The 16,977-nt window shown below is 38.9% G+C and overlaps 1 protein-coding gene across 2 annotated transcripts in view; it reads left to right on the plus strand.

The window, feature by feature from the left end:
* The window catches only part of si:rp71-46j2.7 (sorting nexin-25), a 66,645-nt gene extending 51,167 nt beyond the window's left edge, over positions 1-15,478 (plus strand). For both annotated transcript variants that reach the window (XM_020513573.2, XM_048605036.1), the window contains exons 13-16: positions 4,753-4,819; positions 8,086-8,267; positions 11,673-11,764; positions 12,902-15,478. In XM_020513573.2, the coding sequence (XP_020369162.2) occupies positions 4,753-4,819; positions 8,086-8,267; positions 11,673-11,764; positions 12,902-12,964 (404 nt within the window). In that variant the 3' untranslated portion in view covers positions 12,965-15,478. The remainder of the gene's footprint in view (positions 1-4,752; positions 4,820-8,085; positions 8,268-11,672; positions 11,765-12,901) is intronic.
* The last annotated feature ends 1,499 nt before the right edge of the window (positions 15,479-16,977 follow it).

The following is a 16,977-nucleotide window of genomic DNA, read 5'->3' on the forward strand; positions in this document are numbered from 1 at the left end:
TTTCGGGTCTGGTGACCCTCCTTCAGAGCTGAGGTTCACTGGACCCGAAATGTTGAACCTAATTTCTCTTTACAGATGCTGCCAGACCTGCTGAGCTTTTCAAGCAAATTTTGTTTTTGTTTCTGATTATTTTTAATATTTGCACTAATGTCTTTCTAAATGGCTTGTATAGTTTGTTATTCCTTTTGTGTAATAACCTTGTGTTCTTTTATTTAAAGAACACTGGCAGCCTCAATCGAATATGTCCACTGACAACCACAGTGACCAAACTGCAAGAATAAAACATATCATCTATCAAGCGAGGTTTCGCTCTGAGATCTGACTTTTTCAGTATTACCGTCCGCTGTGGACATATTTATCTGTCTATTTTATCTTTGTAGGTTCTACATGTCTACATTTTATTAAAAGTTAATAGGGTGTATGTGGTTGAGCATGCTTTTCCCAAGGTTTGGATGCTCCTGCTCAAGTGAACTTGTACGAAGATAATGTTGTTGTTATTGCATTCCACATCATTGACTCCTCAGACACTGAGACTTATTGGCGACTTGCTACATTTTTGTTATTGGTTTACATCAGGCACAACTAAAATACATCTTTCAGATGAGACATTTGATTTGATTTATTATTGTCACATGTACCTAAGTACAGTGAAAAGTTTTGTTTTGCGTGCACTATAGGCAGATCATACCATACAAAGTGCATTAGGGTAGTAGAACAGAGCAAGGAATACAACGTTATAGCTGCAGAAAAGGCGCACAGAGAATGAGATCAACATTAAATTTAAAATTTGAGAGGTCCGTTCGAAGTCTAATAACAGTGGGGATGACGCTATTCTTGAATCTGTTCGTACTGTATACAAATTTTTATATCTTCTGACTGACGGAAGAGGATGGAAGAGAGTATAACTGGGGCGGGATGGGACTTTGGTTATGTTGTTGACATTGAGCCAAAGCTACTCTTTCTCGCTGTCCTTTCACTCCAACAAGACCAAATTAGGAACTTATTGCAGTTAAACTGAACCTGCATTTTGGTCTACTGCTATATTTTAGATAACCAGATAGAACTGGAACTTGGGCTTTAAGCACTTAACACAGTTTCAGTCTGCTCCTCTTTTAAGTCAGTGTTTTCAGATATGTTATGACATACCTCTGGGGCATATGGCACTTCAACCTGGACCTTCTGGCCTAGAGACAGGAATACTACAATTGCACCACAAGAGCTCTCCTGATCCGAGTTATAATAGTACAACTGAGTCCCAGTTAATGCCCACTACTTGAATATGATTACATACACAATTAATATATAATTAACATCCTCAGCCAAATTACATGTTTGTAGCTCTGCTGTGATAAGTTTAATGTTCCATGTTACAGATCAGCCTCCACCCATTCTACTTATCTAATCCTATCAGGATATCCTGCTATTCCCTTCTCTCATGGACTTGTATAACTTTCCCTTAAATGCATCTATACTATTTAGTTTAACTATTCCTTTTATTAACGAGTTCCACATTCTAACCATTCTCCTGATAAAGAGGTTCTCATGAATGTTTTATTGGGTTTATTAGTTAATATCTTGTTCTTATGTCTCCTTCTTGTGGACTGCCGTACAAATGAAAATATTACAGAACTGTTATGCTCCATTGTGTCTGCACCAGCTCTCCAATGAGCATTGTGACTTCGTGCCAGTGTCCTGCCCTAACTCTATTTAAGTAATCATCTAATACCCTCTTCACTGCCTCAGCTGAACCTGCCAGTACAACATTTTCAGACAGACCATTTCTGCTATTATTTTTTATAATTTAAAATAAACTCTTTCATTTCTCTGCTCTCTTCTAGAGAAATTAGTCTGAGCCTATGTAACCTGTCCTGATAGTTAAATCTTCTCCATTCTATAGAGACAAATGGTTTTGATGTAGTGTAATTGCAAAGACACGATTGCAAGGAGACCAGGTTTGAGAATTGAATATCCAAGGATTCTCAGTGTTTCAGAAGAATAGGCAGGAAGGAAAAGGGGTGGTGTAGCTTTGTTGGTAAAGGACGATGTCGGTGCTGTCGTGAGAAATGATATAAGCACTGGAGATCGAGACATAGAACCAGTCTGGGTAAAAATAAGAAATAACAAGGGGAAGAAGTCCCAAAGAGAGTAATCTATAGGTACCCCAACAGTTCCACAGTGGAGCACAATATAAACCAGGAAATACCGGGGGCTTGTCAGAAAAGTACAGCAGAAATCATTGGTGATTTTACATGCATATAGACTAGATTGATTAAATTGGCAAGGGTAGGCTCGAGGGTGAGTTCGTGACTGTAGAAGAGAGTGGTTCCAGAACACATTGCTCCAAGAAACAATCAGGGAGCAAGCTATTCTGGATTTGATGTTGTGTAATGAGGTGGGATAAATTAATGATCTCATAGTAAAGAATCCTTAGGAAAGAGTGATCATTGTATGTTAGAACTTCAAATTCAGTTGGAGCGTGAGAGACTGGAATCTCAAACTAGCGTACTGGAGTTAAACAAGGTAATTACCTAGGCATGAGGACAGATCTGGCCGTAGTGGATTGAAAGGGAAAACTAAAGGTAGGACAGTTGCTGAGCAGTGGCAGGTGTTTAAAGAGATATTCAATTGCTTGTAACTATAAAATATTTTCCAGAAAGATTGTAAGAGGGGGAGAAAACATCCATGGCTAAGCAAGGAAGTTAAAGATAATATTAAGTCAAAAACGAAGGCATACAATATTGGAAAGGGAAGTAATAGGCTGGAAGATTAGGAAACTTTTGAAGATCAACAAAGGGTCACTAAAAACGTCATAAATCTTGAAAAAGAAAGATAATAGCAAAAGTGAATGTTGGTCCCTTGAAGGATGAGACTAGAGAACTAATAGTGGGGACCAGAGAAATGGCAGTTACTAAATGAATATTTTGCTTCACCTTTCATAGTGGAGGACACCAAGACCATCTCGATGTTAACAGGTAAGCTAGAGGTTATAAAAAAGGAGGAACTTCCAACAATCGTCATTGCTAGGGAAAAGGTATTAAGCAAACTATTGGGACTGAAAGCAGATAAGTCTCCAAGGCCTGATGGCCTAAATCCTAGGATCCCAAAGGAACTGGCAGCTGAGATAGTGGATATTCCAAAATTCCCTGGATGCAGGATAGGTTCTAGCAGATTGGAAAAATGCTACTATAACATGCTTATTCAAAACGGGAGGGAGGCAGAATGTAGGAAATTACAGACAGTTAGTTTAAAATACGTCATTGGGAATTTGTTGGAATCCATTGTTACGGAAGTAATGACAGGACATTTGGAAAGTCAGAATGCAATCCACTAGAGTCAGTATGGTTTTACAAAAGGCTAAATCATATTTGACTAATTTGCTAGAGTTCTTTGAAGATGTAACAAGCAATATAGATATTGAGGATTCTGCACATGTAGTTTATCTGGATTTCCAGAAGGCATTTGATAAGGTGCCGCACACAAGGTTAACATACAGGTAATGTCACATAGGCTGAGGGGTAATATTTAGCTTGGAATGAGGATTAGCTAACCAACAGAAAGCAGAGAATGGAAATAAATGTGTCTTTTTCTGTTTGGCAGGATGTAACTAGTGGGGTGCCACAAGGTTCAGTCCTTTGGCCCCCACTATTTATAATCTGTATTAATAACTTGGATGTGGGAATGGAAAGTACTATAGCCACATTTGGAGATGACGCTAAACTGTGAGAAAGTAAATTGCAATGAAGAAATAAGAATTTTATAAATGAAAATGGATAGGTTAGGTAAATAAGTGAGTAAGTGTGAGGTTATCCGTTTTGGTCTGAGGACGAGAAAGGCAGCTTATTATCTAAATGGAGAGAAACTTCAGACTGCTTCCGTGCAGAGGGATCTGGGTGTTCTTGAGCATGAATCATAGAAAACTAGTATTTAGGTAGAACAGGTAATATGGAAAGCAAATGGAATTTTGGTAGTTATTGCTAAAGGAATACAGTTCAAAAGTCGTGAAGTGTTGCTGCAACTGTACAACTAGTGAGACCACATCCAGAGTACAGTTTTGGTCCTGTTACTTGAGGACGGATGTAGTTACATTGGAGGCAGTTCAGAGGAGGTTCACTCGATTGATTCCAGGGATGAGGAGTTTGTCTTATGAAGAGAGATTGAGCATTTAGGCCTATACTCTCTGGAGTTTAGAAGAATGATAGGAGATCTAATTGAGGTATATAAGATGCTAAAGGGGATTGACAATGTAGACATGGAAAGGATGTTTCCTCTCATGGAAAACCTAGAATGAGAGGTCATAGTTTTAGAATAAGGGGTGGCAGATTTAAAACAGAAATGAAATTACTTCTCTCAAGGGATCATGAATCTGTGAATCTCCATTGCCCCTGCATTCTTTTTAGTAATATAAAAACACCTGATACATGAACCTTGTTAATCTGTTTAAAACAGAAGAATAAGTTTTCAGTAATATTTAATCTGGAATGCACTGCCTGAAGGGGTGGTGGCAGTGGACAGATCAGTAACTACATTTGAGAATTGGATATTTACTTGAAAAATCAAAACTTGAAAGTCATTGCAGAACAACTGGGGTTACAACTAAATTCTTAGTTGTTTCAAAGAGTTGGTCCTACAGAATGGGCCAAAGGATCTTCATTGATCTTGTACAGTTTTATAATTAAGTACACTTCATGTATCATCCTACCTGTGATATTGTACGACAGTCATTTTAGTGATAAATGTATCTTTTTGTTACAGAGGATTACCGTTTCAACAAAGTATTTCTGACAACTGTGCTAAGTCCTCTCCTGACATACAAGAGGAAGTAAGTGGCTTATAATTAACAGTTTAAAATATTGGCCAACGGCAGGTTGTATCAGCACTGACATCATAAATGCAATCTTAATGCAATCCAGAATGCAATCTTAATTTAAAACAGTTCACCCCTGCTTTTTATTAATTAACGAGTAACTTGCTTGATCACCATTTCTCATTCGTGTCATTACTCCAGGTTCCTTTTTAACTGAAGGGAGAGGAGAAAACCTAAGATGAGTTAAGACTAGGATGTTTACTTATTCAGCTGGTATTAAGAGATTGTCATGTCTTAGCTGGTATCCATAGTGTAGTTCACAATGACTGGTAAGAAGGTTAAGTTCCAGTGTGATTGATGGGGTAGACGAGGGATACAAGACGAGGGATACAAGAGATTGATGTGGAGCAGAAACAAACGTATGAACTAATTAGGCCATGTATGTAATATCTAGCCTCTAACTAGGCCTCTATGTTGTGTGTAGCAGAGTTCAAATGGGCAGTGCCCAATATATGGCCATGATTCACATAAAATTAATTCAACATTCCCTTACCTGTTAATTGCAGTGATATTTTAATCCCATAGTTGCTGAAAGTGTAAGCTGATAATGTGGCAATGATGGAAACTAGACATCTGGGAGCTGAGTGAGTTGGGCATGTAACTCTATCCTCTTAATCAAAGTATAGACACTCTTTTTAATCAACGTGTTCAGGGATGTTATGACAATCTCTAGAACATAGAACAGTACAGCACAGTACAGGCCCTTCGGCCCAAGATGTTATGCCGAAAAAGAATCTCTGGAGCAAGAGGGGCTTGAATCCAGGCCTTCATGGCCTAGAGGTAGGGACATTACCACTGTGCCACAATCAGATTGTAGGAATATGAAATTAACAACATAGGGGCTGAGAAGGGAGGATAAATTAAAGAGTATGAACTCAATGTTGTCAGGAAAAAAGGAAAAATAGAGCGGAAAAGAAAGTTTGGATTAAGAGTGAAAATAAGCACAAAGAAAAAATGTTTTTAAATATAAGTCTGAATTTTATGTTTTACACTTTTAAAGTCTCTAACAATTAAAACCAGAAGGATGAGAAATGATTGTTGATTTCAATGTCAGGATTCATTGGCAGAAACCCAAAATTTACACCTGTTTTAGGATTTCTAACAGCCATTCCAGGCATAATTAAATATGCATGAATCTTTATTGACTGCAGGACAGGCTCCTGGCATCACGTCAGACCAGCTATAACCTTCTACGATGAATTTTGTTTGCACAAATATGTGACATAATATCACTTGATGTGGCAGATAGCAAAATGCCAGTTTTGAAAAATTAATGGTGGAAGAGAGCATCTTGGACAATAACTTTGGATCTTCCCGTTTTATTGCATATTTGCCCATAGCGTGTAGCACATGTCCTGTAAATAACAGCAAAAACTGCTAGCTGTGTGGCTATTTTGACAGCAACTTAAGGCCCATGATATTTGTGCTTGCAAATCCCTTTAATGATATGAGTCATGGCAGACCACAAAGGAGATTGGACACTTCCTAAACAGCAGAAAGAGAAATCAAAGGACTTTTTACATCTCGTTGCAGAAGGATAAATTCTGACTGTGGCTTTGGAAAACGCAAGGTTGCTTTTAACTTCAAAATATATCTAGCTAATTCTATTTTCAAATAGAAGTAAATTGTGCTATAGAAGTAAACTGATGTTTAACGTTATAGCGAAGATCTGTAGCTCGGGTTTGTGGCTGGAGCTATTGGTTGGTTTGCCAAGCTGACTGGTTTTGTGCAAACATTTTGTCCCCCTTCTAGGTGACATCTTCAGTGCTGTTTAGCCTCCATTGAAATGCTGTTGCTCTGTTCCGTTCTGAATTTATATGTACCAGTCTGTTATGGCGGGTAGTTCTGTTTCTGGTTTTGCTGTGTAGTGGTATGTAGATGAGATCTGTTTCAACATGTTTACTTATGGTACCAATGGTTGAAAATCAGGCCTCCAGGAATTCTCGTGCTTGTCTTTGTTTTGCTTGTCTTAGTACTGTTATATTGTCCCAGTTAAACTGATGTCCTTCTTTGTCAGAGTGAATAGAAACAAGGGAGTGTTGGTCGTGGCATTTTGCTGCGAGTTGGTGAACACCAACTCCGACTTGTTTCTATTCACTCTGACAAAGAAGGACATCAGTTTAACTGGGACAATATAACAGTACTAAGACCAGCAAAACAAAGACAAGCATAAGAATTCCTGGAAGCATGGTTTTCAACCACTGGTACCATGTTGAAATAGATCCAATCTACAAACCACGAGGGAGCAAAACCGGAAACAGAAATACTCATCATAACAGACCGGACCCATATCAATTCATAACGGAGCAGAGCGACAGCACTGAAGATGTCATCTAGAAAGGGGATGAAACATTTGCACAAAAACCAGTCAGCTCAGCAAACAAACCAACAGCTCCAGCAAATTGATAGTTTGAATTCCATTCCAATAGAAGGTAAAACAGTGAAATTGAAGATCTACTCTAATATTGATGGTCTATATTTGACGAACTGTTAGTTTTTTTTCATTTGATTTATTATTGTCACGTGTACCTAGGCAAAGTGAAAAGTTTTGTTTTGCATGCAGCACAGGCAAATCATGCCATACAAAGTGCATTAGGGTAATAGTACAGAGCAAGGAATATAATGTTACGGCTGCAGAGAAGGTGCACAAAGAGTGAAATCAACATTAAATTTAAAATTTGAGAGGTCCATTCAGAACGGTGGAGAAGAAGCTGTTCGTGAATCTATTTTAACATAACATTAATATTCATAGAAATTTCTTCGTGAAAAAATTGAAATAACCAAGCTTAATGTCTTTACTTGGGTCAAACTACAAAATAAATGTCAGTGTGTTTGGTTGAAAAAATAAATCAATATTGTGTGAAGTTTTAAGAAAGATATATCAGAAATTTGGGTGGTGTATTTTAAATGTGAATACAAGGTTTATGGTAAGTTCTTGTGCTTCAGTACACTGGTTATGCAAAACTGTCTGTTTCCTAATTTGTGGAAACTCTCAGAGCAAATTTAAACTCTGAATCCTAAATACAATTTAATGTAAGGACAAAAGCTAGTTCAAGGTTTCAAAATATGTAAACACCTGCCCATATATGAAAACTGGAATAATGTCCTATTATAGACATCCAATGTATCTGTTCTTTTGTTGATTGAACTATATTGGTAATATAATTTTAGCTCTGGCCTCTTACTCACTTTTTGATGCATGAATTATGTTTCTTTTGTAGATTTTTTGAGAAAAAGCTGGACCAGTTCTTCAGTAAGGAACAAATAGTTTTGTATGTGGACTGTCTAAGAGAGACATTATGGCCTAATGGAAAGCCTGCAGAACCACTTCCAGAAAGATCCCTTAAAGAGAAAACCATTGCTAAAGAGAGAGCTGAGGAATTACTGCAGGAGAAAGCTTCAGGTAAACCAGTAATTCAGAATTATATTTTCATCCCTTTTATTTCCCTCTAAACTTTACTTCAGTGTTCCTATACACAACCTAACCTTGACCAGGAGAGTAGATTCTTGAGTATTATCCAAAGATTGGACTGATCTTGCAATTAAATCAAATCATAACATCATGTCCTCTTCTTGTTTGGTCATTTCCTGCACTAATTACGACCAGTTCAATGTGAGAACTTGTGGATCAGTCCAGAACTAGGGAACATTGTTTTAAAATTAGGGGTCATCATTTTAGGACAGAGATGATAATTTTTTTTCTCCAAGAGTTGTGCAACTTTGACCTTCTCTGCCTCAGAAGGTGTTAAAGTGGGGCCATTGAACATTTTTAAGAGGTGGATTGATTCTTAAAGGAGCAAAATACTGCCGATGCTGGAAAATATCAAAATGCTGGAGAAACTCAGCAGGCCTGGCAGCATCTTTGGGGAGAGAAAAACAGTCAACATTTCGAGTCCAGAATGACTCTTCAGAACTGAAGTGGATAGTGAAATAACTCCATGAAGGCACGTATCCTGTCACCCAAGTCACCCTTTATTTATACATGCATTGTACGTGAGACTGACCCAGCTAGCTCCGAACCGGCTCCTAGAGTACACAGGATGTCTGATGCTCCTGTTTATATCTGTCAGCCAGGGCTCCCTGATTGGAGCAGTTAACAGTGAGAGAACTCGTATTCCATGCGGTCCACCTGGCTGACCTTGTTCCATTCACTACAGATTGTTGTTGGGTAGGGGGATTCATGGGTATCGGGGTAGATGGGAAGATAGAATTTGAAACAAGCAGATTAGCCATGATGTTGTTGAATGGCGGAACAGACTGGAAGGGCTGAATGGTCTACTTGTTTGAATAAGCGGGAGGGGCATGTGTTTTTTCACTACAATGAGTTATTGTGTTTGGAGCTGATGCACTCAGTCACCGTCTTGGTTAACTCACTGGTACACAGCAGTGTGGATCTCCCCATCAGGAGCTGATGGTTCTTGGCTTGTTGTAATGGGCCAGGCAGGAAGTCTTAACCATGATCGCTTGGAGGAGATGCTGAGGTGAACCTGCTTCCTCACTTTGTAAATTTAGGTGGAATAACTTTCTTTCCGGATCCCCTTCCTTTTCATGCTGCCCTTCTCCGCCAGCTTTTTGATGGATTTCTTGCTGCTTTCTTCTCAGCACTCATGGCTATGCCCAGTTTGAAGAGTTGGACATATAAATGAAAAGTTCAGCATGGACAATTTTTGTCATGTGTTTGCTGACTTAACCTGCTAAGCCATTGGTGCAGGACAGATATCAGATTTTAGTGCAGCCAATGCATTTTCTCTGTTGCTGACCCAGCACAATATGGTGGCTGCTTGTTGAATGGATCCATTGCATTGCTGCATGGTAAGATGCATGTTCTTCTGTCAGTCTTCAAGAATCTTTGGCCTAGGAAAGATTGAAAGTGCAAGGAGAGCTGAACATTGAGAGAAGGCAGAAATTGAGCTCTTCAATGTGTTATTATAAGGCTGATCAATTTATCGCCATCTAGTCCTTTTAGGCAGTGAATAATTGAGCTGTCTGGTTATTCTGATGAGCTATCATTAAAAGTCGCAATGATGCTACATTTTTATTCTACTAACCTGGGAACTGAGTAACGAAGAACATTGGATTTTTACTTCTGCAGCCTAAGGTCAAATCCAGCCCAGACAGGTTGAACAGAGGTCCCTTAACTGTAAGGGGAACGTGGGCATATTCCTATTTTGTTCTGTGCTGTGAGCATGCTATCATTACATAAAATTTACAAATGGGCCACTTGGTCTAGCTGGTCATTGATGGGCGCAAGAATTGCAATCTTATTTAGCGAGGTCAGCATACATTCTCCTGAAGGTTAAAGCTGAGATGCGTTAGATAGAGTAGACTGGGAGAAACGTGCTGGTTGCTGGCCAGAGTTTTTTGAATGCTGCCAGTGAACGAATCTAATTAGTGGGAAACAAAAGTTCTGTGAAGTCAGGCAAAATTCCCAACCTTGCACACTGCCCCCAACATTTGAACCATTTTCCCAATCACCTCTGGCCAAAAATACCGCCTATAGTTAAAATAGCAAGACAATACAGAAAATACCTGTAAAATATTGCTAGGTGATTGAATAGAGTCAGTTAGTTCAGTTGGCTGGATTGCTGATTTGCAACTGCAGAATGGCGTGGGATCAATTTCCCACACTGGCTGAAGTCACCATCTGCTCAACCTCTTACCTTGCCTGAGGCATGGTGTACCCCCTGATTAATCTCATCACCAGTCCTCTTCTCCCTATTTCTCTTTCTGTGAGAGAGCAGCCCCATGGTCCTCCGGGACTATGGTAGTTTTATCTTTTACGTAACTGAATTCTGGATTTTGACCACTGAACAGGAGAATATTTACTTCGTAGAGAGTTTAGCTGTTTCCGAACATTCTAACGGCAGCATTGTTTCCGGATACACCGGGCTGAGTCCTGGCAGGTCAGGACAGGAGGAGTGGTGCTGGTAAGAAGAAGGGCTGAGGGCTAGAGTTGGGTCCAATTCCCCATGCAGGTTGAGCAGTTCACTTCCTAATCTTATGTAGTTGTGGGCGTAAGGACATTTCTGGTGGGAACTTGAGGGACTATGGGAAGCATTTGCCTACATCCTGAAGCTGTCGATGTCTCCCTTCAACTGTCGCATTTCCTGAGGAATGCCAAGTCTGCTGGCCAGTGTTATCTCAGAGGCTGCCTGTCTCGTTAAAATAATTAATTGACTAAACAGTCTCTTAGAAATGAGTTGGCTGCCTGCTTCTTGTCCCATCATTGTTAAACATGAAAATGGGTTGATTGGAGGTGGGTTTGGGTCAATTTTGGGAATTTGAAGGTCTTGCACTCATCAGAACAAATGCAAGAACGGCAAATTTCAAACGATCACAGTAATTTATACGATAGGAGGAAAGGGTGCTGATTGGTTGGTCGGCAAGTTGTCTCTGGCTGAGGTGTTGCCATTAGAGTTATCAATATTGCTGATGAGCTCAAAATGAGAAGCTTCAGCAACATGCCTCACTTTTCAGTCATATTCATGTTCTGCCGTCCAAGTGAATGATTTTTAAAGTCTAACATTTGTTGGGATAAAGATTCAGCCCACGCTGTCCATTTATAGTGATTGACTACTACAGTTTTCTATTCATTACGTTCCTTCCTTTCAGCAATAGATTTATTATGTGGCCTTACCACTGGTCCGTTCAGTTGCTAAAGTGCATGTGTTTTCTTGGGTAATAATACTTGGAGAAAGTTATTTCCATATTATCTTAATCAAAAATGAAAATTTGATGTCTTTGTGACTTTTTTTCTTACATGCTTTAGGATAGCAAGTGAAAACTGACTTTTTTAATTCAATTTCAGGTTTTATATATTCTGTTCTTCATGGTAAAAAAATTGTGAAACTTTTGTTCCCCATATTTCAAGATGCGGAAACTAATAAGACACTTGTATATGTAAGTACCACAAAATGTTCTATAAGTTCTTTTACAACACCAAGGGCTGGATTGTACACTCCCCCACCAGAGGATTTGAAGGCTGGGGAAAGGGTTTGTAAAATCCAGTGGGCAGCCTATCTGCTTGTCCTGACTTGTCTTAAAAACTTTCAGTGAGGGTGTTGATGCTACTACTAACAGGCCATCCCCTGAGCCCTTGTAATTATTGAGGCCCTTAAATAGCCAATTGCCAATTTGTTTTTTAATTATTCTTGTGATAAAGCATTTATTGCCCATCTCATGGCCCAGAGGGCAGTTAAGAGTCAACTACATTGCTGTGGGTATGGAATCGTATGTTGGCCAGGGAAGGTTGGCAGTTTCCTTTCCTAAAGCACGTTAGTGAACCAAATGGATTTTTATGACAATCAACGGTGATACACAGTCATCAGCTTTTAATTGTAGATTTTTTTTAAAGATTGAATTCAAGTTTCACAATCTGCCATGTGGGATTTGAACCGGTTTCCCCAGAGCATGAGTTTTAAATTAACACTACCAGCTCCCCATGTTATTAATGGTCACCAACCTTATCCTGCCAATGGCATTTTACCCATATGACCAAAAAGATGCAGTAAGTCTGGCAGCTGAGGCTATGTGGGTTGGTGACAGGCAAGGGGATTGTGTTTGCTGAGACACTCATCAACTGGCTGTTAACAAGCTGATTGGAGCTCGCTTTGGCAAGTGGGCATGATGAGTCAATCACCATTGAGCTCGCCCACCCTACATTTAGGCTGGAAAATGGAAAATCACAGGATTATTATGGCCCTTCATGTCTGCAGTGGCTCTCTGAGCATTTTGGGTTTTTTTTCTCTCCCATAACCCATTGTTTTTAGTTTTATCTTGGCCTGGGTTCCATAGGTTAACCCTAAGTTACATTTATTAATCGTACTGCCTTAACACTTCTTCTACTGTTATTTCTATAAAAATATCATGAAGTTGCTTTGAATACTGTGTCTTATTTACAAATGTTACTTGCCAGTTTTAGGAAACAATCTCCATTAAGATGTTTTAATTAGAAAGTTACAGTAAAATAAAGGGACATTCATTCTGCTATAAGGAGACTAGTTAATCAGGTAATTTTTCTCATATGTATTTACACAGAACGTGCTGAAGTTTCTGTTGTCTGAAATCACAGCCGGCAATAAAGGATCCTTGGTAACCTGATGTGATGTCTTGTTTGAGAAGAATAAACGACAATGTGTTAAATGATAAATCACTATGACAGCAACCAAATTGGAAAAGAAAATTGCCTTGGAACAAATTATGATATTCATAAACAATTAAAAATGTTAGGAGCATGCTGTTCAAAATGCTCTTCTGCAGACTACAAAGATTCCGCCAACTCATCTGACCACTTGACAATGGAATGACAATGAAATGTTTTATAGATATTTTTAATCAATCTGTTCAGAAATGTTATTATACAGCTCTGGAGCAGGTGGGACCCGAGCCCAGGCCTCCTTACTCAGGGTAGGGACACTACACATGGCCCATGAAATGCTTTACAAGCTTGTGGGAGTGGCAGTGCTTATTCATCGATCTTTGTGCCAGATATTGAAACATGTATCTTCCAGATTTTTAAAAAATATTTCAGGATTAGCAACAATATGTGAGTCATACATTGACAGACAATCTGCAATACCTTAAACGTGGTGTTTACACAAGAGGTTGAGTTCTTTCCGAGGGATGTTTTCAAGCCAGTCAGCATCCTGAACCATTCCTTTCCACCATGTATACAAAGAATATTGTGTGCCTCTGATTTTTACTCCATGGAATTTTTTTTTGGTGCACTGAAAATGTCTCTCCTTGGAGACTTCCGATATCACTGTGCCTTTGACCAAACTTGTAAATCAGAATGTAATTTCCATTGATTTCCTTCCTGTATTTTAAATATGTTATTTCTGTTTTTCTGAGACATTTTACCCTTTTACAAGCACTGTATTAATGTATATTTTTGTGAACAGATTTGCAATCCTTAGTTTATTTTTAAAATTCAACAGAATTGTATAGAATTCAATTCCTGTAGATGATGTATGAGGAGCTCCATGTTTAAGTCTTATTGGAGTTAGTAGATCCCTAGATGGGATCAGGAAGGTACAGAGTGTAGAAGCATAGAAAATCAGCAGCAAATAGAGTTAAAGGGTGACAAAATGATAAAAAGACAACATTTGAATGTATATCATATTCAGAACAAAATAAATGAACTAACAGCATAGTTAGAGGTAATAGATATGATCATATAGCCACAATGGAGATATGATTATGCTAGGAGGTAAACCGGGAACTAAATATTGAGGGGCATGTGACTTTTTGAAAGGAAAGACAGGAAGGTATAGATGATGGGGTGGTTTTGTTCGAATGGACAGAATAAATATGATAGCAAGAAATGATCTCGCATTGAAAGATGCAGAATCAATGGATGAGTGGAGGTAATAGATAACAAGAGGAAGAAGACATTAGTGGGAGTAATCTATAGGTCCTCAAACAGTAGCTCTACTGCAAGACAGAATAAATCCGGATATAACGAGGGCTTGTAAAAAGCGGGAACATTGTGCATTAATCACAAAAAGCTAGCAGCCAAGTTCAGCAGGTGATTAGGAAGGCAAATGGCATGTTAGCCTTTATTTCAAATGGAATGGAGTACAAAAATAGGGAGGTTACTAAAACTATACAAGGCACCAGTTTGACTACCCGTGGAATATTGTGAACAGTTTGGTCCCCATATCTAAGGAAAGATATACTGGCATTAGAGGCAGTGCAGAGAAGGTTCAATAGCTTAATTATCAGGTATGGAGGGATTTTCTTGAGAGATTGAGTAGTTTGGGCCTGTACCCATTGCAGTTTAGAAGAGAGAGAAGCAACCTTATTGAAACAAACAAGCTTCTTAGGGGCCTTGACAGAGTAAATGTGGAAAGGTTGGTTCCCCTAGTATAAGAGTCTAGGACCAGAGGGCATAATCTCAAAGTAAGGGATTGCCCATTTAAGACAGAGCTGAGGAGGTATTTATTAGAGGGTGGTGAATCTGTGGAATTCTTTACTGCAGAAGGCTGTTGAGGCTGGGATAGACAGATTTTTAATCAGTAAGGGAATCAAGAGGAAAATGCAGAAAAGTGGAGTTGAGGATTATTAGAAACAGACGTTGTTGGAAAAGCTCAGCCGGTTTGGTAGCATCTGTGAAGAGAAAGCAGAGTTTACGTTTCGGGTACAGTGACCCTTCCTCAGAATGGTTTTTATTGAGGATTATTAGGTTAGCCATGATCTCATTGAACAGTGGAGCAGACTCAATGGGCTGAAAGGCCTACTTCTGTTCCTGCGCCTTTTAGTTTAAATGGTATATTTCAAGTGAATTAACATTTTAGGACAGATGTGCTTATCTGCTTTATATTTTGTCAGTCCTAGAAATTGCATATTGTCTGCAGGTCAAAACCTTTATCAAACTTCAGGTATTTTGAAACAAACATAGAATACTGGAAAACTCAACACCTGGAAAAATCTGTCAGGCCTGCTGAGTTTTCTGTGTTTGTTTCAGATTTCCAGGATCTGCAGTATTTTGCTTTAATTCAGATACTTTGAATTTATTGGCTGTACTTTTATGTGTAATATTTTAAATTTGAACTTGTAAGTGGACTTTTCAAATGTATTCCTTAGCCTATTTTAAATTTCAGTTTTGTTCAATGATAGATGTCGTGTCTCTGTTTCTGAAGCCTGTGGATTCATACCTCAGTCCATGGATTTAAGCATGTCCTGGTGCTACTGCAGCTACTGTGGGAGTGCTGCAGTGTCAGAGGTGCTGTCTGTTGGGTGGAATGTTGAACTGAGATCCTATCTGCTGTCTTAGGTGGACAGAAAAGGTTCGGTGACACATTTGAAAAAGAGCAGAATGCTGCCCGGGCAATAATTATCCTTCAGCCAGCAACACAGCAAACAGCTGACAAGAATACTAACTTAGTACTATGCATTCCCCTCAGCTGGGAATACACTTCAAAATTAATTAACTGGTTGTAAAGCACATGCAGATGTCCTGAGCACCAAGGTGCTGTGTAAATACAAGTTATTTGTTTCAATTGAACCATGTGCTGAGTGACCAAATTTTAATTGAATACTTTGGGACTAGAAATGTCAACTTTGTTATTGCATTGCTACATTCACTGAATATATACATAAATAAATTATTGTAAATTGTATTCTTAAAAGATTTAATTTCTTTATTTATTCATTTGTGAAATGAGGGCATTGCTGGCTGGGCCAGCATTTACTGCCCATCCCTAGTTGCCCTTGAGAAGGTGGTAGTGAGCTGCCTTCTTGAACTGCTGCAGTCCTCCTGTGATTCATTACTTGATTCACGTTAACACTGCGTTGTTCACAAATAAGTGGTCATTGTAAACCTACTAGTGAAACTCAGTAAAGTATTTTTTTTCTTATTATTCACACATGGGACGTGTGTGTTGCTGCTGGGCCAGTATTTATTGTCCGTCTCTTGTTGCCCTCGAGAAGGTGGTGGTGAGCTGCCTTCTTGGGCCGCTGCAGTTTATTTTCCGTAGGAACACCCATGGTGCTGTTGTGGAGGGATTTCCAAGATTTTGACCCAGATTTTTGATGCTGAAGGTGCAAGTGATTATATTCCCAAGTTTGCATGGTGAGTGGCTTGGAGGGGAACTTGTAGATGATGGTGTTCCCATGTACTTGTCATCAATGTTTTCTCTAAGCAGCGTGGCTGTCACTGATCAGGAGAGGATTCAACAAAAAGGTTGGCCTCTTCTTTTAGCAGAAAGGTGCAACCAGACCATTGTGCAAATTATTGTGAAGCGTCAATTTTGAAGGTAAGGTTTTCTATAATACATGGTTCAATAGGCTTGCATTAAATAAATAAACTGTTGCATAATGAAATTCCAGCTATGTTAAGGTGTAGTGATTCAAAATACCACATGATTTGAAATAAAAATGCCTTCTACCATTAATATTACTTACTTAGAAGCATAGTTTCGTAGAGACCACTGTTTGAGTTTCTTTTCCATAAAAGTCACTGGGAATTGACAGTATAAGAGGCTGCAATTGTCATGCTTTTGTTTATCTCAGTTAAAATTTGCATATTTCCCTTGCCTATCATTTTGGGGTCACAAATGATGAATACATGGGAAAACGGTGTAATAGTGCATTCAGAAATGTTATGGCCATCA

The sequence above is a fragment of the Rhincodon typus genome, chromosome 14, assembly GCF_021869965.1.
Source record: "Rhincodon typus isolate 14 chromosome 14, sRhiTyp1.1, whole genome shotgun sequence".
NCBI classification, from domain to species: Eukaryota; Metazoa; Chordata; class Chondrichthyes; order Orectolobiformes; family Rhincodontidae; genus Rhincodon; species Rhincodon typus.